A 26,449-nucleotide genomic window follows, 5' to 3' on the forward strand; every position below is an offset into this window, starting at 1 on the left:
TTCTTCTAGGTTGCAGAGCCCTTGCAAATCTGTCACTGGGGGTCCTGGAAATGACAAGAAGTGAAGTGAAGTCGCTCAGTCGTTTCCGACTCTTCGCAACCCCGTGGACTGTAGCCCACCAGGCTCCTCTGTCCATGGGATCCTCCAGGCAAGAATACTGGAGTGGGTTGCCATTTCCTTCTGGAAATGACAAGTCCAGCCCAGTTCGGAGGTAGACCTCCCACCTAACCCTGGGTGTAGCTCTCCCTCTGTCTGGGTTGGGTTTTTTCTCTTAGTCCAGCCTCCTCCGCGCAACCCCTTTGGGAGGAGAAAATTAGCCCAATCATTGGTCTCTTCTTGAAGGGGTGGAGCCAGGTTGCTTTGTGACCGGCAGCCGCAGGCCCAACCGAACAGAGGGGAACCGAGTGGGCCCAGGCTGGTGGCTGTTCAGCTGCCGAGCGAAGCTGCGGGGCGCGCCACACCCCGGTGGCCAGGAGGTGGCAAAAATGCCGGCCGCTGTCGCGCGGCTCCTCCCGCGCCTGCGGCCCTCCGGGACCTCGCCCTTGTTTCTGCTGTTGCTGCTGGCGTTGCTGAGAGGCCCGGCGTGTGGCCGCGTCCCACATTCGGTCCCCAGGACCTCGCTTCCCATCTCCGGTAAGGCGCGGGCGTCCTCGCCCTTAGCCCTTGGCTCCCGGCCGGGATCCCGCCTGCAGGCACCCAAACCCACTTTTGCCCTTCTCACCCGGGCAGCCGCACCCCGCGCCCCCACAGCTCGGCCCACGGCTTCCTTCGCTGCCCGTGCCTCGCCCGAAGGCAGGCGGGACCCCCACGTGGTGCCGCTCCGCCCGCCCGGGCGACTGGGCTCCGACGACACGCCCAGGCGGCTCCCGCTCTCCCTTATTTTGCAGCCGCCTCTCGCAGTGTAGACGCAGACACCGAGGCCCAGGGAGGGGAATGGGGGTTGCCGGAGACTGTCCATTTCCAAGTTTCGTCTCCCTTATTCCCCTTTTCCCTCACATGCACTTGTGTCCGTCATGCTAGCCTGACGACCATCTTGCTATCAAACCCATCGATCTCTCATACTCCTCCAAACACCCGTCCTTCTGATTACCAGCTTAGCCTTTACATCTGCCCACTTCTCAGGTTCACGCCCTTATCCTCAGTTCTAACCTCCTTCAAGCCCTTTGTCCGACTCACGGCCCTAATTTCCTTAACCCACTTCCCAGTCCTTTCATCTATGATGCCGACTCCTAGTCTCCCGTTATCTGATCCACCATAACCCTCCTAATTTCCTCAGTGTTCCTCTATCCATTCCCTACATTGAGTGCTGGGAAACGATTCAAGGAGTTGATTTAAAATGCTGTTTAAATGGCTTTTAAAATCTTGAGAAGGAAAAAAAGGAGGGAGAGGTCCTTTCAAAAGATGTGAAGAGATGCCATGAGGTTAAAAGTGGTCATTGGAGTGATTTAGAGACTTTAAAGTCTCTTTGCTGAGTTGGGCATGAGTGTAGCCATGAACCTTGTGTTTTTAGCAGTGGGCCCTGAGCGTTAGCACCTTGTACAGACAGAACCAGTGAAACCAAGAGTACAACCTGTTGGGGAAAACTCACAGCCGGGTAATAGGGTTTTCTAAATTACTCTGTAATTTCAGACCAGTGACATATAGGGATGCTATGAATCCAGAAGACAAAAGTTGTGATCAGAGCCTGGGTTTCAGTTTCTGTTGGAGCAATAGCCACAGCATGGCATTGAGGCTGCCAGGTTGGGTTCATATCCAGGAATCCAGAGAGGTCTATATGACAAGCTGAGGCAGAGTTGGGGATATGAGGCTGGTTGGGTGATCTGGGGCTTATACTAAGCATGGGATAGTAGGCAGGATACAGCACAGATATGAGTATGGGTGTGGGAGGATGGAGTGGGTGGGGCTCCATATGTCAGCACATATGAGACCGCATGGCCATTCTGCCAGTCTTGAAGATAGCTGAGCAGATGAAGCAGGTAGAGCAGAGCTGTATTAATTCAGGTCCCCAGAGCCAGAGATTGAGCTAAGAAGGTAAACTCATCTTAACTTATTTGTTATAATCTTTAAATAGATCAGAGTTTTAAAATTAATTATTTACTTTATCTTTTGATTGCACTGGGTCTTTGTTGCTGTGTGCGGGCTTTTGCGAGTTGCAGCAAGTAAGGGTTATTCTTAGTTGCAGTGCGTGGTCTTCTCGTTGTGGTGGCTTCTCTTGTTGGGGAGCGCAGACTCTAGGGCCTGTGGGCTTCAGGAGTTGTGCATGGGGCTTCATTGCTCCATGGCACGTGGAATCTTCCTGGACCAGGGATCAAACTTGGGTCTCCTGCATTGGTAGGTGGATTCTTATCCACTGGACCACCAGGACAGTCCTAGTTCAGAGTTTTGAATGCTGATATGTGTTTAGATTTGGCCCAAACAGAACACATGCTTAAGGGTGGAAGAAAGGAACAATTTGTGAAATACGTAGTATGTGTCAGATGCTTCCACATAGGTTATCTTATTTGATTCTCAACAACACTGGATGGTGGGGTTTACAGATTAGCAAAGTGATGCTCAGAGCAGACTGGTAACATACTCAAGATCAGACATCTGGTAAGTGAAAGAGCCACATTTAAACTTGGGCTGAAACTGTGGGTAGAATCTATTTCTGAAGCAGATTCTCTTCTTATCCATGCTACTGTGTACTTCTTTGGGTAGAATCAGGTTGGGATCAAGGGTGGTGGGAGAGAGAGGAAATGGTCTACTAATGTGTTGGTAAAAAGAGTGAGACATTTCCTTTCTAAGTAAAGAGAAGTTACTATTAAGTAACAATAGTTCACACCTGATGCGAACAGCTGACTCATTGGAAAAGACTGATGCTGGGAAAGATTGAAGGCAAGAGAAGAAGGAGGAGGAGGAGAGGGCGGTAGAGAATGAGATCGTTGGATAGCATTACTGATTCAATGGACAGGAACTTAGGTGAACTCCGGGAGACGGTGAGGGACAGAGAGGCCTAGAGTGCTGCAGTCCATGCAGTGGCAAAGAGTCGACTTAGCGACTGAACAACAATTAAGTAATAATTTTTTTAAAAAAGGAAATTTAGAGAGGAAAGTACCCATACCTTCTAAGGGTATTTTCAATTATGTATCATGTTGCTATGAATAGAAATAAACCAGCTTTTTCATAACCAGCTTATGGGAACCCAAATGAACTTTTGGCCAACCCAATATTAAATCAACTTAATATTTATGCTGTTTTAATAAACTGTTTTATTTTTATAGAAAAAGCATACTTTATTTTCTGCCTCATCAGTTATCTGTCCCTGGGGAAATTAGATGGTTGGCCTGTCAAGGCTTTGTTTTTGCCCTTAAGGCTGCTAAATAAATGGTTCTTGGAAGAAAGAAAAAATTGGCCCCTTTGACTTTGCTCGTGTGGACTTAACTGTTATGAAATGAGGCTGATAATCGCATTTCACTCTTACTCTCTCTTCCTGCTAGAGGCGGACTCCTATCTCACCCGTTTCGCCATCCCTCAGACATACAATTATTCAGTTCTGCTTGTGGATCCTGCTTCTCACATGCTTTATGTCGGCGCCCGGGACACGATCTTCGCTGTATCCCTGCCCTTTTCAGAGGAGAGACCTCGAAGGGTGAGAGATGAGAGTGGGGAGGACCTCAGATTCCAGAGCATGTGATTGCATCCTTGGTTTTATGGCATATGAGGGAGGGTATTGTGGTAGGAGGGGGAATGCTGGGTGAAAAAGAATAAGGGTAGATCATCAACTTCATTGTTTCAGCTGAGGGTAATTGTGGGGGTCATGGCGACTGCAGAGGCTAGAATGGAGGTTCATGATGATGTGGAGGAGGTCACAGTGACCAGGGTTCAGGTGGCAGTGGGCAGAGGAATCATTAACATCACATTACTCTAGGGAAATAGCTTTCAGACTTTTTTGATCATCCCTTAGTAAGAAATACCTGGTACATTTTGACCCAGTGCACAAAGTATGTACTGAAAGAAAACTTTTTTGAAACAATATTTACTCTCCTACATGTGGTACGTTCTGATGTATTCTATTTCATTAAAAATAATGTTGGTTGAGATTTCACCACTCATTAATGGGAGGAGATCTCCAGTATGAAAATCCGTGCTCCGTGGTTGGGAGAGGGGGTTCTGCCTCTTTTGTTCCCAAGTTGATGGAGGTTGTGGAATTGTGTCACCTACCCTGACTTGGAAGGGATTTGGGTGAGAATGTGGGGGAAATGGTCACTCTTCCTTTCTAGATTGACTGGATGGTGCCTGAGGCCCACAGACAGAACTGTAGGAAGAAAGGCAAGAAGGAGGTAGGTGTAAATCCAGGCCCTGTTCTGAGTGTCAGCTGAGGCCTTGGCCCAGTCCTGACTCTCTGTCAGCCCTCCATAACGCTCGCATCCCAGTGGACCCAGGCGAGGACTCTAACACCATACCCAGAGCTGCATATAACTGTCCTAACCCTACCTTCCCTTGTACCTGCTGCTTCTGATTCTCTCTAACCATCTCTGACCCCTAGGATGAATGTCACAATTTTGTCCAGATTCTCGCCATTGCCAATGCCTCTCACCTCCTCACTTGTGGCACCTTCGCTTTTGATCCGAAGTGCGGGGTTATTGTGAGTGACAGGGGTGGGTGGACGGGAGGGGTCTTCTGTGAACAACTGTGGCAGGGGTCATGCTTAAGGCAACCCTTGTGCATGATAAACATTGTGGGTGAAGGATGCCCTCATAGGGTGGAGGCTTTGTCCACTGAAGGAGGGTGTGAAAGGGAGGGGGAGGGAGGCTGTCTGTAGAAGGTGAGGAGTACGAAGCGTAAAGGGGGCTGCAGTGGGATGGCGCAGGAAGTGAGGATGCCAGCTGGGCTGAGGGGAGGCACTTCAGAGGCCAGCAATTCTTGGTTTCCTTGCCCCGTGCATGCTTTGTCCAGGTGACCTGGGTCCGCTCCTCAGACAGCACTGTGTGTGCCTGTGTCTTCCTCACACAGCATGTGACTGACTTTCACCCCTTTCTCCCACCTCCACCGTCAACCTCTCTCTGTGTGGGCTGTGACTCTTCGCTCTCATGGCTTCTGAGGTCACTGCCCTCTAATGTAGTACATGTTGACCTCATACTCTGGATCTAGCCTTCAAGGTGGGCACTCTGTCAACAATATTTTCTTCTTAATCCTCTTCATTGCTGCTAAAGCCCTGGGCATCTCCAAACTCAAACCCAGGCAGGCCTGGGACATGGATACCCCTAGTCATATGTAGATTGGCCATGGCCTCAAAAGCCCCTGGGGTTGGTTACATCTGAGGAAGGGTTTTAATGTTTCTGACCCCTCACCTTTTCCCATCAGTTACCTGGTAGTCGATTACTGTTATTCTGGCAGCATACATTTGTGATCAGTCCCTGGAATGAGTCAAAAGCCTCAAAAGGGAGTGCAGCAGTTCCCTTTCCTGACCATGGTCATTAATGGTAGATCTTGACTTGATTCTTCTGCGGTCTTCAGTAGTCTTTGGCACATGGGTCTACTCAGCACATACCTTGAAACCTTTGTTAAACATCATCCTTGTATTTTTGACTTAAGATTGCTCTAATTGCATATATTTGATGCCTTCATCAGTCCCTCTGAGCTCTCCCGAGAGGGAGTTGGTCTTCTTATGTTGAGTTATTTTCATCATGCTGGTGATAGATTCCCTGTTGAGGTATGGCTAGTTCTCCCATCCTGGGAAGGTTTCCCAGTTCAGAATGTTGACAGTCTCTGTATCCCTTCAGGTAACATTGAGAGTCTAGTTTCCCTTCAGTCTCATGAAGCTCACAAAAGTAGCAGTGGAACTGCCGTTGCCATATTTGTCCTTTCCCAGTATATATAGCATCAGGGAGCCCATGGATCTGAATATCAGAGCCATGGTTTACAGATGGTGCAGTCACTCCAAGCTGGTTCCACAGGCCTTCTGTTCTTCTTTGACTTTCTGAGCTGGGACCTTAATGGTTGTTAGATAAGTATCTAGACAGAAAATGTTCTGGACACACCTGTCAGGATTGGTGTGACTTGGACCCCTATCCATTTTTTTTTTTTTTTTTTTTGAGGAATATCAGCAACCGACAGTGAAGCTAGGGGCCTGTGGTCTGCACTCCTATGACTTTCAGCTCTTTTTCTGAGCCCTCCTATCCAGCGAGCTCATGAAATGAAGGACCATCCTTCAATCAAGAGTTGTTTATAGGAAAATATAAGTTACAACTAGCAACTGTGCTAACTCTTCAAGCATCCCGAGACTGCTCTCTAGACTCCTTGAATGCTTTCTTCTGCCTTTCCCTGTCTTACCCTGCTACCTGGCAATCCCCATCTGCTTGAGCAATTTCTTGCCTTATCCTTAGTGCTGAACCTCTCGTGTCCCAGATGGATAACTCTGAGACTGTGTATAACTATTATCTGAGAGCTTTGACTAGCTGATCCAGACATAACAACTTGCTCAGAGTTGATTGCTCAGAAGAATGAAGGTTATTACAAAAGAAAGCATAGGACCTGCCAGCTCTAAAAATGCGGAGTGCTTCCCGTCAGTGACAGCTCATTAGACATTGGAGGAAAATATTTTAATTTGTTTTGTTGAGAGAGCTCCAGTGATTAACAAAGATAAATGTTAGACTTAAAAGAGCAGCACCAACAACAGTGAGAAGAATTGCAATTTAACTGAGTGTCTACTCCGTTCAGGCTTGGTGCTAGATACTTACATTTACAGATGAGATTAATTCTTATCACCATATCATGATATTTATTTCTTATGATAGTGATAGCACATCACGACAGTATTTATTTCCAATTTACATGAATGAAACAGAAGTTCCCAAAAGTTAGGTAAAAGTAAGAGATGATGATGGCCAAGGCAGAGCCAAGATTCAAACTCAGGGTTTGTCTGTCTCATCTCCACTACCCTGTCCTTCTAATCCAGCCTACACCCTAGAAGAAGACCTTAGGTGGCTTCAGTCTTGTGTGACATTTGATTTGTTTCATGTAACAGGGACCACCTCCCCTCTATCCCTCACCCCTAATCTTTTAGGAAAGGTCCTTTATATGCCTTGCACTCTTGTTGGCCAAAGTCAAAGGATGGGTTCCAACCCCACAGCTTAATGAAAGCTTGCCTGCATATCTCTGGCTTTCAACTTGAGGGATTTGCCTTCATCTTAACTGATGCTGATAAGACTGTGCCAACTGACACATGATGATATAATGAAGAATCTCAACATTCAGATAATGTGGTAGAGTGGTCTTATCCTTTCAGACCCTAATTAAATGTCACTTTGAACATACAGTAATCATAACCTATATAGTTAATAAGGTCACTTACTCAAAGGCTGTAAACCTAGATACTATAATGATGCCATTTGGGAAAACTGGAAGAAGATGAGTTTTTGACATGTTGAGTTTTAATAGATCATCTTTGTAAGTCCAGCTTTAGAGAGTTAGGGGAATGATTCTCACAGAAAGTCTGGGCAGAAATGTGAAAAATTAATGAGATCTTGAAGATATATGTGAGAATGACTAAGGATACATGATTAGAGGCTTAGAAAGAAAAGAACCAACCAAAGGAAATAGACAACAGGTAGGAGGAGGGGCTCCAGGAGGTAGAATTTCAAGGTAGTCAAGAAGTAGAATATTTTAAGGAAGGGAGTGAATCAAAAGTATTCAATAGTGCAAAAAGATCAAAGAGAATAAGAACTGAGAAAAGGCTCATCCTTTTTAAGTCCTTGGTGAAGTGTAAGGGTGTAGTTTTAGGAATTGTTTTCTAGGAATAACTGGTGATCCAGGTTTGATTAGAAGTAGTAGTTTGGGAAAAGAGGCGACGGTGAGCCATTTTTTTTGTCTTTCTCTGACTCAAGCATTTATCAAGCCAGTGACTAATAGTCTTGGAATATTAATCTGGGGTGGGTATGGAGAATAAATTAGGGGCAAGGCTAGGCAGTAGGGAGAAAAGGAGGCAATAAGACAGGCCATAGCAGCAGGTAATAACCCCATGTTCAGAGAGCCTAAACATCTTGGTAATCTCTCATTGAACTGTCATCTTTCTCCTCAAGCTGCAATGTGCCCAATGCCACACAGGATAGGTGATTGTGCTTCTGTGGGGTCCTCTATTCCAGAAGATTCTCGACCCAGTCTTCCCACGGACAGAAGAGTCTGGCAGGTTACAGTCCGTAGGGTTGCAAAGAGTCAGACATGACCTAGTGACTAAACAAAAACAGCAGTAGTCCCCTTTGAGGGAGCATCAGATAACATCTGATTTTAACAGGCCTTCTTCAAGCCTCTCTCAAGCAAATAAAACCCTGTTTACCAAGTGCAGCAAATAAAGGAGCAGTCAGAATGGGCCAGTGGTACACTTACGCTCAGGGGACGTAGATCTGTGTTGCTACTGCCACTATCATCACAGTATTTAGGCTCCAGCCACATCCTATGTCCATTCTAGTTTGTGAACTAGATATATCATGCTGGCACTTCATGTCATAACTGATTCCTGACTGGCCACTTTTAACTTCCCTGCCAGTCCAGGTTGAAATCACCCCTGATTTTCATTTTTAGATGTTATCTTAAAGCCTCTCTTAGTGCTGGGTGCTCAGCTAAGGTACTGTCTGACTGACTCTGTGCAACTCTTAGACCTCTCACCCTCGCCCGAAACCCCCCAACCCAGGTCAGTCTCTCTGGAATCCCTGGATGAGGAAGACACTTACTCACCAGCTCTTCAGGTTCTGACCTGAGCTTCAGGTCTTCATTGACTTTGCAGATTCCCTTCCCTCCTATGTATCCTTGATTCTGGTTCTGTCTGTTATTTGTTGGGTGGGATTAGGGGAAGGATGGCCCTTCTCTGTAGGCCCCCGGGCTTCTGATGGTCCTATACCAACCTGTACTTTTCTTTATCCTTCTTAAGGGCTCCCGCCCTTGGGAGGCCTGCTTTCTTCCCTGGTTCTCCTTATCCTGTAGCACATTCTCCAGCCAGTTCTCAAGCTGGCAGTGCAGCAGCATTTCAGAGAGATTTACCTTTCAGTCTCTCGTTGTCTTCTAGTGCCATCCTAGTATTCCTTCATTAGAGCGTGTGGGTGTTAGGTACTATGGGAATTGAAGGAGAGGAGTAAACTGATGAAAAGAGGGATGGCAGAGATAGGAAATGCAGGAATGGGTGGTGGAATCGGGAATAGCAGACTGGGAAACAGGGATGGTAGTGGGGGTGTGAGAGATGAATGGGAATGGGGTTTTTCCTTCATCTGACCATCTTTGTAATTCTCACTATGAACTTCCCCATGACCTCTAAACCAATTGCCCCCTTCTGGTCTGTAGGATGTGTCCAGTTTCCAGCAGGTTGAAAGACTTGAGAGTGGCCGGGGGAAATGTCCTTTTGAGCCAGCTCAGCGGTCAGCAGCTGTAATGGCTGGTGAGTGGGGAGAGACCAGAACCTGTGACTTCTTGCTATAATCGCCTCCTTCCCCACCCTGCTGTTTGAGTTTCTGTGTCCTTCCTTTCCTTTCCTTGGAATGTCTATTATTCCCACATCTCTTTCTGGCTTTTCCTGTTCTTCCCAGATCGCTTGTGTCCCCCTGCTTTCCCCCACAGACTGTCATTTCCCTTGTTTTTCTCTAGAGAATGTGTCTGCTATTCACAGTAGACGGTCAACGTTTCCTTTGTTAACCTTATTTCTTTTAGTCATTTTTTTCCTCAGTAGAAGAGGAATCTACTACAATGCATATTATAATGAGTTTGCAAAAAGTATAAAGACCATGAGAAATCTTTTAGAACAGCACAGTTCAAAAGAACTTTGTATGATGATGGAATTGTTCTGTGTCTTCGCTGCCTAATACGGTAGCCACTGGCTACATGGGCTGTTGAGCCCTTGGAATGTGACTAGTGCAACTGAAGGGAAGAATATTAAATTCTATGTAATTGCAATTTAAATGTAAAAAGCCATTCATACCTAGTGACTACCATAGTGACACAGTTCTAGAGTATTTCTATGCTGAAAACCACACTAGTATTTTAGGATATTTCCTTTTAGCCTTTTTATGTCCACACGCATATATACTCATGCGTGTATATTTTGCTGGCCAGTCCTTTGTTGCTCAGAAGAATCAGTTATGACTATTAAATACATTTCTTCTGTTACTTCCTTTGAACAAGTTATACCTATACAGTTGCTCAAGTGTTGAATGGTTCTATCACAGATTATGCCTAAAGCTTTTCTGGAGAATGACTAATTCTTTGGTAGCCACAAAGCGAGCAGTTTGTATGCCACATAGCCTGTATATTAGGTTAGACCGCTCCACATACGCTCTGCAAATTCAGTGAGAACACAACCATTTTTCTCATGATAGTTTAAGACAAGCAGGTTAATAGAAATTTTATGAGTGTGTGTATTATGAAACTTTAAAATGTCATGCTGCACGGACATAACTTTGAATATTGTCGCGTGACTTTATAGCACAGGCATTTCTATATAATTTAAAATTTCTTTGTGAAGAAAAATTTTAATGGTATTATGTTACTCAGCCTGTGAGCATATGCTGATTTAACAATTCCAAATCATTTATATAAACGTATTCTCAAATTTATTTAGTTCACTTCAAAGTTTTTACTATTGTCTATAACACTTGTCTGTAACACCAGGGGCTTCCCTGGTGGCTCAGATGGTAAAGAATTTGCCTGCAGTGTGGGAGACCCGGGTTTGATCCCTGGATGGGGAAGATGCCCTGGAGGAGGAAATGGCAACCCACTCCAGTATTCTTGCCTGGGAAATCCCATGGACAGTGGAGCACGGCGGGCTACAGTCCATGGGGTCACAAAGAGTTGGACACGACTGAGCGACAAAACCACCGCCACTATAACACTGTAATGAACCTTTTTGCATGTAAAATTTTATCCTCATTTTAGATCGTCTCTTTAAGACTCCTATAAATGGATTGCTATATTAAAGGGTGTGGATATTTTGCAGCTCATTATTTGTTGCTAATTGAGTTTTTAGAAAGGGTATACCAATTTACACCCCAAATCAGCAGGAAATGAGTTTTTTTCTCACATAAATTTCACTGTACTATTTTGTTATTATTAAACTTCTTCTTTTTTTGCTGATTTGAGGCCAGAAATGGCACCTTGCTTTGATTTGTATCTCTTCAAATATTAGTTAAACATTAGTTAACATTAGTGAAGTTAAACATTTTTCATGTTTTAGTACTTACTTTTATTTCTTCTTTGGTCAATCCTCTGCTCATGTTCTTGGGCCAATTTTCAGGTAAGATGTTAGTATTCCAATCTACATCTTTTCTTTTGTGATTATGTATTTTAAGCTAAACCCTTCTTCAATTAGAGAGGAGGTAAAATTTTCTTCTCAAATTTTTTCCCAAATATTTTAACTCTAATCTACTGGAAATTTATTTTTCAAATGGCATGAGAAGGAAATCAAAATTGATTTTCCCCAACTAGCTAATGAGTTGACTTCATCATTCATCATACTGGTTTTTCTTTCTTCACTAAAGTTGCTGCAAACTTTATTATAAAATATCAGACAATTAAAACTTTTAACTATGAAAACTATTTCTTCAAAATAAACAAGCACATTTGCTTGGAGTTTCCGCATTGAGATGGGAATATAACCTTCAAAACTCTGCTAGGTCCCTGGCCTGATGGCTAGTGTATGGGGCAGAGCAGGAAGGCGTTGTATTAGTTGTTTTTTGCTGAAGTTGATTTTTATTGAAGTGTAGTTGATTTACAGTGTTGTGCTAGTTTCTGCTGTAGGTGAAATGAATCGGCCGTAGACATGCGTGTATCTGCTCCCTCTTGGACCGCCTTCCATCCAGGTCACACAGAGGCTTAAGTAGAGCCCCCTCTTCCGTATAGCATGTTCTCGTTAGTTATCTATTTTATACATATCATCCGTAGTGTGGACAATTTAAATGTTAATTTAAATATTGCACAGTATTTTATGAATAGCAAAAATTGGGTGTAAGATCTAGTATTGAACTTTTATGCATGACTTTACAAGAAGAGTCTTAAAAGCTATATACAAATTAAATATTTTCCTCTGAAGTTCTTTATAGGGCTATAATTTGATTTTTTTCTTGGTCTGACATAATGCCAATATTTAGTTGGAACTTTTAATATTGATCTATTGTGTCCTACTGTCCCTCTGTTTTGAAAATATTAAATAGCAGTATAGAAGATAACAGTAACATTCGTTAAGAATTAGAACCAAAATTTCCAGTTAGGAGTCATACAAATGTCTTTAAGGATAATCGAGGTATTTTGAAAGAAAAGTAAAAGTTCTTAGTAATGAAAATAATAGAATATAATGGCAGGAGCATTTCTTATTTTAAATTATAAAAATTGCAACATGCATTGTGGGAAATTGAGAAAATACAGAAGTGTATAAAGAAGAAAGTAAAAAGCTTATTGTAATTCAGTCATCACCAGGTAACCACTATTATTATTTTGGAGTATTTTCTTTTATTCTCTGTGTTTACACGTATTATAAATATAATATGTGTACATTTATAATAAATTGGAATTATGTATATTTCACTTAGTATTGTATGCTGAGCATTTTATCATCATATAATTTGTTTAATTATTCAAAATTTGATTTTTTTAGTGATTGCATACTTTTTCATCCTATGAATATAGAAAGTACAATTATTTATTACTACATAATTATACATTCAGATTTTAAAATAAATTATTGCTTTTATAAATGATGCTGTGTAAGGAATCCTTTTATATAAATTTTTATGTAAATCCTTTACATGAATCTAATTAATTACATGGCTTGCCAGGTGGCTCAGTGGTAAAGAACCCACCTGTTAATGCAGGAGACATGAGTTTGATCCCTGAATCAGGAAGATCTCCTGGAGAAGGAAATGGCAACCCACTCCAGTATCCTTGCCTGGGAAATCCCATGGACAGAGGAGGTTGGTGGGTACAATCTATGGGGTCACAAAAGAGTCAGACATGACTTGGCAACTAAACAATAGCAATTAATTGCATTAGTCAATCCAAAAAGTAGGATTGCTGGGCCAAAGGATATAAAAAATTTTTATAGTGCTTGATGGATTTGGCCACATTTGCTCTTCAGTTAGTCCCACCAGCAGTGATGAGAGGGGCTGTTTCTTTACACTGTTAGCTATAACCAAAAATATAGTTAATAAGCATAAAGCAGTGACTTTCTCCAGAGTTCAGTTTGATGTTTTTGATTAGCATTTCTGTTAGATCGGAGAGCTTTTCATGTGTTTATTGGTACTTGTATTTCTTTAGGAAAAAGTCTCAGAACTCTTATCTTCAAATTTGACATTTATCTGCACTGCACTGAGATAAAATTAAAAAAAAAAAAGATCTCAGTATCTCTAATTGCACTATTCCAATTTTGAAAAATGCAAATATTTTGACAGTAATGTTCACATTAGCCTAAGATCATCAGCAATTCTTTCTCAGTCTTCTTTGCAGGGTCTATCTTCTGTTCATCCTTTAAATATTGGGGTTCCCAAGATCCTCTTCTCTTGTATTCTCTGTGATTGTGATCTCAGCCAGCCCTACGGATTCTGTTTCCACCAAATTCTGATGCCTCCCATACCCTATCTGGAGCTACGGACCACACATCCAGCTACCTTCCAGACAGCTCCACTTAGACGTCCCACAGGAATCTCAGAATCAGCATGTCCCAAACGGAGCTCATCATCTTCCCTCACCTCCCCCAGGCCTTCTCCACCAGTGTCCCCTTCTGTGAGTGCACAGTGCCATTACCCACCAAGGTACCTAAGCTGGAGAAGGTGATTTGTCATCTTCGGCCCTTCCTATCACATACAGTAATAAATAGGGCTCTCACAAAGAAGAGCAGAAGGGAGCTTTTGTTTTCTCTTGGGAACCCATCTCATGTTTTTCTTGTCTCCTTTTGGTCTCATTGCATCTTTTGATTACTGCATCAGTCAAGGAGCCCTGTATGTGTTCCAGATGCACTGGGTGCTGCCTGCATTTTGGGGTCACGGTTATCTCTTAAATCCATGAGTGTGTGTACCCTGAGACTAGCATTCACACACCAAAACAAGATAGTTAGAGAAATCCTATATGGCCAGCAGAGGAAAAGGTAGGGTAAAAACTGCATCTCCAGTGATCTATAATTATGTCCTGATAATAGACTTTTAAAAAAGTATCCAGCTAGCATAATCCTTAGATAAGGAAATAGAGAATATTAGGTCAGTAGCAGTCTATGCTGGGCTTCCCAGGTGGTGCTAGTGGTAAAGAACTCACCTGCCAATGCAGGATACGTAAGGGATGCTGGTTCAGTCCCTGGGTCGGGAAGATCCCCTAGAGGAGGACATGGCAACCCACTCCAGTATTCTCGCCTGGAGAATCCCAGGGACAGAGGAGCTTGTCAGGCTACAGTCCATAGGGTTGCACAGAGTCGGACATGACTGAAGCCACTAAGCGTGTGTGCGCGCACACACACACACACACACACATGTGTGCATGCACACACACATATGCGCACACACACACACACGTGCACACACACATACACACACAACAGCTGTCTACCCTGCAAAGCTCTGACCATGAGAAGAAAAGAGAGAGGAAGAAGGCAGGATAAGATATGTTTAAAGCCAATGAGTGATAATTCTTATTATAAACCTTCTTTAAAAGTGAGCATTTTGGTACCAGAGTTAAAATTTGAACCCCTCGAGAGTATAGTGAAATATTCACTGCCATGGCTTGTATCCTAGTCTGTCCGTGTTGAGTTATTAACATATCTGGGAGGTCTATGTTCACAGACTTTACACCTGAGCAAGTAGAGATCTATTTCTGCACATAATTGTCACCTTTCTTATGCTGTGATTCTTCATCTTTGTGGCTTTCAATCTTTTTTCCCTCATAGTTCCAAAATGGCAGTATCTTAATTTGGGGGGAGGTTTATAAAGATAAAAGATGCTAACTACAAAAAACATTCAGTGAATACAAAACAATAGAGAGGAGAAAATAAAGATTATTTGTTATTTCATTAACAAGCATCAGTAACACTGTATAGTTGTAACTCCTTCAATCTTTCCTGCAACTAAAGATATGTGTATATATATAGATATATATAGATTTTTTTTTTATTTTTTTTATTTTTATTTTTTTTAGATTTTTTTTTTAATAAGGTTGAATTACACCTGGTGTTTTTTTCCAACTACCTTGTTCACTGAATTCAGCACTTTGGGCATCACTGTCTTTGATTTATCATCTTTTGCCAATATAGTACATGTATATTTTCATGTTTACTAGCCTGATCTAGTCAGTAATAATTTCCTAAACAGTTTCTCATACAGGGATATTTTATTGTATGAACACTACAATAGAATATTTGAAATGGACTGTTCCGGAAAATTCAGGATGTGTGAACTCTTTACTCCAGTGGACTGCTGCCCTCGTGACTGTGATGGCTGGTCTCCTTTCCCTCTGTGTGTGTGTGAAGTCTGTGTTGTAAGCTCCTTGGTGTTCTTAGAATGTCTGAGGCCCTGCTGCTCCCTCCCAAAGTGTCTGACCCCACCTGTGGCCCCTCTGTGGCCCCCTGTTCTTCCACTCTGAGTGAATGTGCTGTTAGCAGTTCTAGGCTCCAGAGTTGCTGACTGCCCCCACTGATCCCTTATAAAGTCTTGGGACTTTACCTCTGTCCACCGTTGGGTCCTTGGATGGTTGTCTGTGGTCCATGACTGTCTCCACAATATTTTTGACTATTCTCCCTCAGACACATCAAGTTATGCTTCCAAGGTATTTATAACTATCTCTTTCACCACATCTCCCCCATTCTCATGGTATCCATGACACAGCTTCTGTCAGAATTTTGGCTTTAAAATGTTTCGTATATAATGCTTTTAGAAAAATTTTCATTCCAATTCTGGCTTCTGTATCAAATTCTCCCCTACCCCTAACCCCCCGGAACTACTGAAGATTTTTTTATTTGCTGCTCCTTAACTGCCAGAGCCTATGCCCCAAATCTTATTTTCTCCCTTCTGAAACACTCTGGAAGGAAATGGGATGCCATTTTATGTGGGATGCCATATATTTGTGGCCTCCTGCCTTTTGGCAATAAGGCAAGCATATGGTCCTCCAAGGTTCGTAAGGTGCTGGACCTAACACATGGTGAATGCCAGCCGTGCGCCAGGCCTCACCTGGGTTTCTCTGTTTATCTCACTTAACCTTTAGCACTGCTCTGAGTAGGACTTCCCTGGTGGCTCAGATGGTAAAGAATCTGCCTACGATGCAGGAGACCCGGGTTCTAACCCTGGGTCTGGAAGATCACCTGGAGAAGGGACTGGCAACCTACTCCAGCATTCTTGCCTGGAGAATTCCACAGACAGTGGAGCCTGGTGGGCTACAGTCCATGGGCTTGCAGAGAATTGGACGCGACTGACACTTTATTTTTACTTTGTCTAACTGCTCTGAGTGGGAGGCGGTATTATCCACACTCTACATTTGAGGAACCTGAGGCTTAGGAAGGGTAATTTGCCTAAGATCATACTACTAATAAGTATTCAGAGTTCAAACCCAACCCTTCCTGACTCTAAAATGCTTGGATTCCTTTCACACGGTTGAGTGATAGTGTAGTCTCTCCTCCCACCTCCTGATCCTCCCCCCTCCCTTTTTTTTGGCCCTGCATCAAGTGTTTTTAAGTTTAGTGGTTATCATTTCAGTGCCTGAGACATGCAGCGTCACAGGACCATCTGTGAGCCCGGGATGCAGTGCTTCCGCCAGGGTGGCCCTGCTCTCTGCTGCCTCCCTCAGCGTGCAGGACCCCGTGGCTCTTGCTGGGGTTTCTGGACACCAGCCTCCAGCACTCCAGCCTTGCTTGCTTCTCTAGCCTCCTTGACATGATCTTCTCAATTGCTCTCAAATGGCAGTGCCCCAGGGTTCTCTTCTCCCTTTTTCCCCTGGCTTTTAGGTTCAGTAGTAACCTAAACCTGACTCCCAGGTTGCCTGACTCTGGCCCTATTGTCCACACCCTTCTGTTCGATTGCCTTCCAGTGACTCCAACCAGATGTCCCGAAGGCATTTCACCCTTAGTGCATCCAAAAACTGAAATTGCCTCCTCTCAGGCCACCTCCTTTATGAGCCTTCCATCATAATATCACCACCTCCTATTGTCCATCTTATAGGTGGAAACCTTAGAGACATTGTCTTACTACATTCTTTCACATCTCATACTCGATGTTCAAATTTTGTTAGTGGGCTGTACCTCAGAAATACCTCCCAAATCCAGCCTCTTTCCTCTGCTGTGCCTTAGTCCTTCTTCATTCTTGCCAGGCCTGTATGAAGGTCCTTTTAAAAAACTAATTGATTATTTAATGGCTGCTCTGGGTTTTCCTTGCTGTGCGCAGACATGAGTTGTGGTGACTTTAGTGGCAGCAAGTGGCGGTATGTGGAATCTTTCCAGACCAGGGATAGCACTCGTGTCCCCTGCATTGGCAGGCAGATTCTTAACCACTGGACCACCAGGGAATTCCTCAATTAATTTTTATTTGTGTGTAGTTGCTTTACAATTTTGTATTAGTTTCTACTGTGAGAAGGCCCTTTTAATTGGCATTGTCTTCCTAAAAAACAAAACTAATTATGTCACTCCTCAAAAAAATCTCTGCGGTTTTGCCTTCACCTTTAGGATAAAGTCCACATTTTCCTGGTGATACAGAGAAGATTCATCAGAACTGAGTGCCTGTCACTGCACCTCTAGCGATCTCTGCATGCTTGCCCCGTGCCCTGTGGGAGCTTCAGCCACAGGGGGTGTCCCACATCCCCAGACATGGCTCCCCCTTCCCCACTTGCCTGTCTTCTCCCTGGAGCCCTTCTACCTGGCAAATTGCTCATTCTTCAGAGCCAGCTCACGCGTGACCTCTTGAGATGCTGTTCTAGTTAGATGTGGCTGGGTCCTCCTGTGCTCCCACACACATCTAGGAGTCCACGCCTCCTGGTATCTGGTTACATTTGTCTTCTAGACTCAACTGGGAATTCTTGGGGGAGCAGTGATGTTCTTAGCACCCAGCGCAGTGCCTCTCACATAGTTAGGTGGTGAAGGAATGCTTCTCTGTTTTCTGCAGAGTCCCTGTAATACTCAAAACTCCAGCAGGGGCTTTGTGACCTTCTTTCGTCCCCTAAGTCATTTTCTCCACTCTTGTCCGAGCCTTTGGCAGTGTTGCTCAGAGTGGCTATAGTTCTTATATTCAGCCCACAGAGCTGCACCTTCCGTTTCTTTCCAGAATGCAGAATCTCACTTCTCCAATCCCCACCATCGCTAGAGCACTTCTGCTCCACCACTGAACCAGGAGGGAGGATCTGATTCCTGTGGCTGGCTGTGAACATCCAGAAACCCGTTGGGTTGGTGTTTTTCAAAGTGAGGTCTTGAGTCGCCCACACTGTAGTAACTCGGCTTGTTTGAGATGTAGTTCTTGGGCCAACCCCCGACTCTACTGAGTGCGGATTGTGGGCCCCAGGTTTAGGAACCTGCATTTTGATCAGTTCCCTAAATGATGCTAGCATACCCTCAAGTCCTGATTTGTTCCAGGGCAGCGTTCGCCACTAATGCTCAGAAAGAACACAAGTTCCTTCAGACATTCACCATAGTGGGAGAGCTTCAGCAAGATGGGAACATGCAGCAGAACAGACCTCTTCCCGGAAAGTTATCATGTAATTAGCATATTGCAGAACATAAAAGTCATTAAACATGACAACAACAAGAAACAGGCCAACACAAAGTCTCGATTTCCACAGGGATAGCTTTTATTCTTCGTTCTTCTACGTGAACATTCCAGCATTTCCCCCTTAACCCTGGTTCCTGTTACTGCCCTAGAACACTCTGTTCCTGTTTATTTTAAGTGAGATAATGCCCCCTGTGCTTAGCAGTGCCCGGCACATGGGTGCTCAGCCCTTGAGGGTTCTTGCCCCTGCTTTTACTCCCTGCTCTGCCCCTGTGAGCCTCTCTGAAGGCTTCCTCAGTGAGTCTGACAGCCCATCTTCTCCCTGTCACGCTGCAGGGGGCGTCCTCTACGCTGCCACCGTGAAAAACTACCTGGGGACGGAGCCGATTATCTCTCGGGCTGTGGGTCGCACTGAGGACTGGATTCGGACAGAGACCTTGCCGTCCTGGCTTAACGGTGGGCAGAGGGGGGCTGCTCCGGGGACAGAGTCGGGGGAGGCTGGGCGGCCCCGGGCTCTGTCTGTGTGATCTGAAGTCGCCGGTCTCCCCAGCCCCAGCCTTTGTTGCAGCCATGGCCTTGCGCCCAGCCGATTGGGGGGATGAAGATGGAGACGACGAGATCTACTTCTTCTTTACGGAGATCGCCCGCGCGTTTGATTCATACGAACGCGTTAAAGTCCCGAGGGTGGCTCGTGTGTGTGCGGTGAGACCCTGATCCCAGTTTTCTGCTCTGCTTATTCTCCTGTCTTTTCCTCTGGCCTCTGTCTTTGTGTCTCTCTTCCATCTCTTTTTCTGCTGGGCCTTAACTGCTTTTCTGGCAGCTTGAGGAATGTGGGAGAAAGGGCTCTGGCCTCTTTCACCCCGTTATTACCCCGTGTGACGCTGCAGTGTGGAGGTTAAAGGCAGGAGCTGTTGACAAACAGACCTGGGTTCCAGTCCTTGCTACACTGCTCACTGCCTGGGTAACTCTGGGCAGGAATAGCTACTGTTCTGAGGACTAAATGAAGCAACTTATGTCAAGCACGTAGTGCAGAACTCCACAAGTGCACAGAGAACTTAGTCAGCCTCATTATTGTGACCCCGCCCACCCCATATCTGTGTCCTCCCCAGTTACTTGTATCTCTCTCCTTGCATTTCTGTGGATCTTGACTGTGTCTTGGGGGGAATGTGTGTTGGTCTCCGTGGTCCTTCCCTAATGCTGGTCTTGTAAAGAGAACTTCCTACATGCTTGTCATCCCAGGGCGATCTTGGGGGCCGGAAGACCCTCCAGCAGAGATGGACGACCTTTCTAAAGGCTGACCTGCTGTGTCCAGGGCCTGAGCTTGGCCGGGCCTCCAGTGTCCTGCAGGACGTGGCCATTCTTCGACCTGAGCGTGGAGCAGGGACCCCTGTCTTTTACGGCGTCTTTTCCTCCCAGTGGTGAGGGGGTCCTGATATGGAGAGTTACAGGGTGGAAGATACTTGGGATTGGTTCAGTGTCAGTGTGGTCTCCTCCAGAGTGGGGTGGATTCTCCCTAGAACCCCGTTCCCTCTGCCCTGGGGCAGGCTGCATAGCTCCCTCTGAGTTTCTCATAGGTCATCTCATTTGACAGGGGCTGAGTTGCCTCCCCCCAGTTCCCTCCAAATATCTGGCTCCCATCTATGACTCTTCCAGGGAAGGGGCTGCCATCTCTGCTGTCTGTTCCTTCCGACCCCAAGATATTCGGACTGTGCTGAATGGCCCCTTCAGAGAGCTGAAACATGACTGCAACAGGGGACTGCCTGTCATGGACAATGACGTACCCCAGCCCAGGCCTGGAGAGGTGAGGGGGCCTGGGGCAGTGAAGAACTGAATTGCCGCCCTAGGACAAGAGTCCAGCTAGGCATCACAGACACTTCCTGGCCCCTGCGAAGCTTTGTCACTCATTCTGTGTTTCCTCTAGTGCATCACCAACAACATGAAGCTCCAGCAGTTTGGCTCCTCCCTCTTCCTGCCTGACCGTGTGCTCACCTTCATCCGGGACCACCCACTCATGGACAAGCCCGTGTTTCCAGCTGATGGCCGCCCCCTCCTGGTCACAACAGATACAGCCTATGTCAGAGTTGTGGCCCACAGGGTGCCCAGCGTCTCAGGGAAAGAGTATGATGTGCTCTATCTGGGGACAGGTATGTTTAATAGCCAAGCAAGTTGCCCATCCAGCGCACACAGGCTGTGGCCGCAGAGAGGGTCCCCTGCATACAGGTAATCAGGGTCCCGGGCCCAGGTACATTTACGTTACGATGTCTCGCCCCTTGCCTGCTTCCTAGAGGACGGACACCTCCATCGAGCCGTGCGGATTGGAGCCCAGCTCAGTGTCCTTGAGGATCTGGCCTTATTCCCAGAGCCTCAGCCAGTTGAGAATATGAAGTTATATCAAGTGAGTTGTAGATGTTGGCAAGGCTGGTGGGAATCCATGTCTGAATCCGGAGACAGTTGGTGACCCTGAGGTCTGGGAGGTCTAGCACGTTGTTCTTCCTCGTTCCCTTTCTGTAGAACTGGCTTCTGGTTGGCTCCCGTACTGAGGTGACACAAGTGAATACAACCAGCTGTGGCCGTCTGGAGAGCTGCTCAGAGTGCATTCTGGCCCGAGACCCTGCCTGTGCCTGGAGCGTTCGGCTAGCTGCGTGTGTGGCCCACCCTGGAGAGCATGGAGGGTGAGCGTGGCTGCACTGTTACGTTGCCTGATGTCCCCGAGCTCTGGCCCAGCCATCTGTCTGAGTCTATTTCTCATGGGTTAATGTTGCCCTGTGTGTGTGTGTGTGTGTGTGTGTGCTAGTATCACTTGTGTGTCCATCTGTCAGTCCATACTAACTCATCTGTCTGTCCTCATCCCTGCTGGACCTGCCCTGACTGTGGTTGACTTGCATGTTGCCATGTGCTTCTCAGTTTTCATTTTACAAGTGCTCTTAGAAGTGTTTCGCTCCCTCCTTCCTCCCTTGAAAAACTTCATCTTGTTGCCTTCTATGATTCTGCATTCTCCTGGTTTTCCTTCCTACCTCTCTCACCTATCTAGATCTCTCTCTTACTGGTTCTTTTTTTTTTCCCATTTATTTTTATTAGTTGGAGGCTAATTACTTCACAACATTTCAGTGGGTTTTGTCATACATTGACATGAATCAGCCATAGAGTTACACGTATTCCCCATCCCGATCCCCACTCCCACCTCCCTCTCCACCCGATCCCTCTGGGTCTTCCCAGTGCACCAGGCCCGAGCACTTGTCTCATGCATCCCACCTGGGCTGGTGATCTTCTTACTGGTTCTTTTTCCATCTAGTTTCTGAATGCTGATGTCCCCCTGGGTTTAATCCTTCTCTTTACACTTTTATGCACTTACAAGGTGATTTCATTCCCATTGTATTCAGTACCGAGCGCAGGTGACAACCACAATGTGCCTTTAGCTGAGCTATTTTATGAAATAGAAGGTCATCTCACTGACCCTAACAGGATTTTGATTAACTGTGATAGAAAAGAAGCTTTTCTCTTAACAGAAAAATCTTTTACTAGAGATTTCCAGAGAAATCTTGAGGTCGTGGACAACCAGCTGTACTTCTTGGAAGGCTCCTGTGTTTCTTTTAAAGTACCCCACCAAATGTCTTTCTGACAGACCTAGTGTAGATTTAATTCTCGGTCGACTACCAGAAATATTTGTAGAATTTGACGTGGTAAATGTCATGCCTATAAAAGGTATTGGGGAAAAATTTAGAGATGAAGAGAGTGTTGACTGATAATTCTAGAGGTGATTTATGAGATGATGGGAGGTGCAATTGGCAAGTGAACGTTCAGTGGTACTGAGGAGGGTAGAGGGGGTGTTGACACTGGATTTATCAAGTGTTCTCTTCTTTATAGGCTGGTTCAAGACATAGAGTCAGCGGATGTCTCTTCTTTGTGTCCTGAAGAGCCTGGAGGTCTGTATGGTTTAGGGAAATATGGGTGGAGTGGCTGGAAAGGGCCTAGAAAGTTGTCCTTTTTGGACCTACTTTAAAACTTATATCCTGGAAGATATGGGAATCCACTTTTTGGCTTTGTCCACCGTGGCCCCTTCTCATATCACCCCACATTTCTGTCACCCCGAACCTCTAGCTTCACCATCTTTTGTGCCTTTGCTTTCTCTCCAGAACACCCGGTGGTGTTTGAAGTTCCTGTGGCTGCAGCTGCACATGTGGTCTTGCCATGTTCCCCGAGCTCAGCCTGGGCATCCTGCGTGTGGCACCAGCCCAGCGGAGTGACTGCACTCACCCGCCCGCAGGAGGGGCTGGAAGTGGTGATATCCCCAGAGGCCATGGGTGCTTATGCCTGTGAGTGTCAGGAGGGTGGGGCAGCCCGTGTGGTGGCTGCTTACAGCCTGGTGTCGGGCACCTCGAGGGGCCCCTTGAGCCAGGCTCACACTATAGGGGCTGGACTAGCAGGCTTCTTCCTGGGAGTTCTTGCAGCATCCCTGACTCTCCTCCTGATTGGCCGGCATCAGCAGCGACAGCGACAGAGGGAACTTCTGGCTAGAGACAAGGTGGGCTTGGACCTGGGGGTCCCAGCGTCTGGTACCACGAGCTACAGCCAGGACCCTCCCTCTCCCTCTCCTGAAGACGAGCGGCTGCCCCTGGCTCTGGCCAAGAGGGGCAGTGGCTTCGGTGGCTTCCCTCCACCCTTTCTACTTGATCCTTGCCCAAGTCCAGCCCACGTTCGGCTAACAGGGGCTCCTCTAGCCACCTGTGATGAGACATCCATCTAGGGCCGGGCAAAGAACCACCAGCACAGAGACATCCATCTAGGGCTGGGCAAATAAGCACCAGTGCATGAGAGACCCCTGGATGGAATGACCACTGGGACGCTGGGGGGTCCGTGGGCTTGGAATGTCACCGTGGCCTCTGAGTTTTCTTTGTCCTTTGAATGGTCACTTCGACTTCCCTGTCTGCTCTCTCTGGGCCTGGACCAGTTCAGGGCCAGGCCTTTGCCTGATTCCCCTGAGATATCAGAACTGCTCTCACAGTGAATCAGGACTTTTCCTGCACTTGCCCGTTCAAACCTTGTGACCACTTCAGCCCACTCTCTCGGGCTTGTTAGTTTGGGGCTGGGGCCCAGGACATCGCTGTGACTTTGCTTTCGGGTTGGACCCTGGCCAGAAGGAGGAACAGTGGAAGTGTCTGGGGGCTCATGTGCCCTGACTCCTTTTGCTGATTCTTGAAATTTATGTGATTCTCTGTGGGGAATGCATGCTCCCCAAACTGTAACATGCAATCTCTGTCCTGAGATCTACCCCATCTCAGTTTTCCTTCTTCCATGAAAGAGCATGTGTAAATACACGGGTGTTCATAGATTACCATGTGCCTGGATGACTGGGCCAATGCTCAGGTGTATTCATGGGATGTTGAGAGGGTCAGGTTGGAGTAAGGGCAATGCCTATAGGACTTTAGAGCCTGTAGCCAGAGGGAACGGCTCTCCTTTCTGAAAGGAGAAAATCACTGCCCTGTCTCTATCACCTCTCTCAGCCCCTCTGTTGAGCAGACAAAACCCCCTGAAGTGATCTTCTGGGTGGAATAGTATATATGACCCTATCTTTCTCTTTGTTTTTGCCTCCTGGCTGCCACCACTGCCATGCATAGCTACTCTTTCTCTGGCTAGAGCCCTCTCCATGACTTCTGCTAAAACTTCACAACATTCTAAATATCAGGGGATAGCAAAATGGGAACAGTCATGGTAACTACAAGCTGCACAAAGATAAGTTTGTTCCGGTGACTTTACTCATGACATCCTTGCTGTGAAGCAGGATTTCGCCCGAGTTCATGGCCTCCCGCAAACCACATGCAAGATGCTGTCTGTACATGCGTGTCTCTATTTTTCTCGGGGGGCAGGGGGTTATGACTCTCATCAGATTCTCAAGCCTTAACAAAAGTAAAGGACCGCCTCCTGAAAGTCAGCACGTGTTGGCCAAGCTGAAGGAGTGCCAAGCAGGGGCAGCTCTTCCTGCCCTGCCACACTTGCCCTGTGGCTAGCCTCTGGACTGGCAGCTGCTGGATACCTTCTTGTTGCTCCATTCCTTGGAAGGGGGGCCCTGTGCCTATTTGAAGACACGTCAACTCTCACCAAATGTAAAGATCTCTTCTTGCTTCACAACTCCCAGAAGCTCTAGGCTTCTCCTGCTCGGTTCCAGGCTTGGCCTGCGAATGTGCCTCATTCCTCCCTGGCGAGGGACCCCCCTGAACTCTCGTAAATGGTCCAGCCTTTCCCAGTTGAGGTTTTCAGCTCTACTTTCCTTGACAGCAGCCTGTGAACCACTCAAGAGTCCCCTTGGGTTGTAATTATTGGTGGCTTTGCCGTAAATAAGTGTGTGATCTTCAGCAAGTAATCTAACCTTGAAACAATGGCTTACTCATCTGTAAAGTGGGGATAATAATACCTACCTCAGGGTTGCTGCGAGGATTAAATGAGAGAACATGTAAACAATAAAGCACTATCTATACCAGTAGAGGTTGTTTTTGTAAAAATTGGCTTATTATGCCATAATCACACAGCTTAACCATCTGATAACCATGACACATGCAGTCACTTTAAGCCTCATTTGGTTGGAGAAGAGTCATTGCCACACACAAACATCCTGTCCTGGGTCATCTCTGGTCAGATCTTAGCTGCCAGTGTCCAGGTTTTGGGAGCAGGGCCTGTCATTTTTATACTCTTCAGATGCATCTGATCTTGGTGACCTTATTAATCTTCGTGGGAATGGAGGAGGGCTCTGTATTTGGTTTATCCTCACTCACTGTACTCTCTGGAGGTTATGGGTTAGTTTTATTTTGAGGAAGGAAGGGAATGGGAGATTTCAGAGGGACCTGGAGTCTCTGGGAAAAGGGGAGAACAGTTTCACAAGGAGGGAGGCCCAGATCACAGTGGATTTGGGGCATTTGATCCTTAGATAGTGGCTCTGGTTGGAGGAAAATGAGAAGTGAAATGTAGGAAAACTGAGGAAAGTTGGAAATAGGCATGAATGGAAGGGAGCCACATCTTAGGCTGTGGAAGGTTCAAGCCCCAAGAGTGAGTGATAGGAGAGAAATGTGAAACCTGTTCCCAAAGAAATAGTGTGAATAGCTGGTTGCATTATCTTTGGACTGTGGGGATGTGGGGTAGGGAAGAATCCAGTGATAAGGGAGGTGAAGAAGTGTGCAGGGTTCCTGCGGGTAGAACTGTGAGGATTCTGGCTATTTGTGTTTACCTCCAGACTCTAAAGATCATCCACTTTCTGGCCCTCACTCTTAAATTCCCCTCTGTTTTTGGTCCACACATTGTGACTCTTAGCTTGTCAACTCTAACCAGTGGTCTGCTACTATCCACGTGACCTTACTGAAAGTAGAGCCAGAAAGAGACGCCCACCGTTGACTGTCACGAACCAAGTGAATTCCAGCATACTTCTCATGAGCCAAGTGAATTCCAGAATGTTGGCCCTAGCCCAACAGGAGGCAGACTCACATCTCTTCCTGGGAGTCTCCTGACTCCCTACCTTTCCCCAGCAGCCCACAAGTGATGGGAGGAGAGGGTGCCTTTAGGTATCTGCTGGACCTTGTCCTTCCTGGCTACTGTGCCCCTGTCAGAGGGGGCAGTCGTGGCTACAACAGGCTGTTCCCGATCAACAGCGCAGAGCTCCTATCTCAAGGGTGTGGGGACTGGACTTGCCTTTTTTGTTTGTAGTAGAGCCAGGGTTGGAATTTTTAAAGATCAATTTTCACCAAATGGAGGAAAAACTAGCAATAAAAGCAGTAAGAATTGTTTAT

At 46.0% G+C, this 26,449-nt stretch overlaps 1 protein-coding gene across 3 annotated transcripts; it reads left to right on the forward strand.

The window, feature by feature from the left end:
- The first annotated feature begins 353 nt into the window (after positions 1-353).
- On the forward strand, positions 354-25,152 carry SEMA4F (ssemaphorin 4F). Of its 3 annotated transcripts, XM_043918462.1 has the most exons (14): positions 354-633; positions 3,477-3,628; positions 4,260-4,319; positions 4,526-4,624; positions 9,313-9,406; positions 19,014-19,133; positions 19,228-19,379; positions 19,917-20,095; positions 20,331-20,478; positions 20,599-20,821; positions 20,963-21,072; positions 21,189-21,349; positions 22,542-22,600; positions 22,811-25,152. In XM_043918462.1, exons 1-14 carry the CDS (start codon positions 486-488, stop codon positions 23,419-23,421), a joined length of 2,316 nt encoding a protein of 771 aa, XP_043774397.1. In that variant the 5' UTR covers positions 354-485; the 3' UTR covers positions 23,422-25,152. The 3 variants fall into 3 exon arrangements, with proteins under 3 accessions (XP_043774397.1, XP_043774398.1, XP_043774399.1); XM_043918463.1 differs by lacking the exon at positions 4,526-4,624; XM_043918464.1 differs by lacking the exons at positions 3,477-3,628; positions 4,260-4,319; positions 4,526-4,624; positions 9,313-9,406.
- The last annotated feature ends 1,297 nt before the right edge of the window (positions 25,153-26,449 follow it).

The sequence above is a fragment of the Cervus elaphus genome, chromosome 11, assembly GCF_910594005.1.
Source record: "Cervus elaphus chromosome 11, mCerEla1.1, whole genome shotgun sequence".
In the NCBI taxonomy this organism is placed as follows: domain Eukaryota; kingdom Metazoa; phylum Chordata; class Mammalia; order Artiodactyla; family Cervidae; genus Cervus; species Cervus elaphus.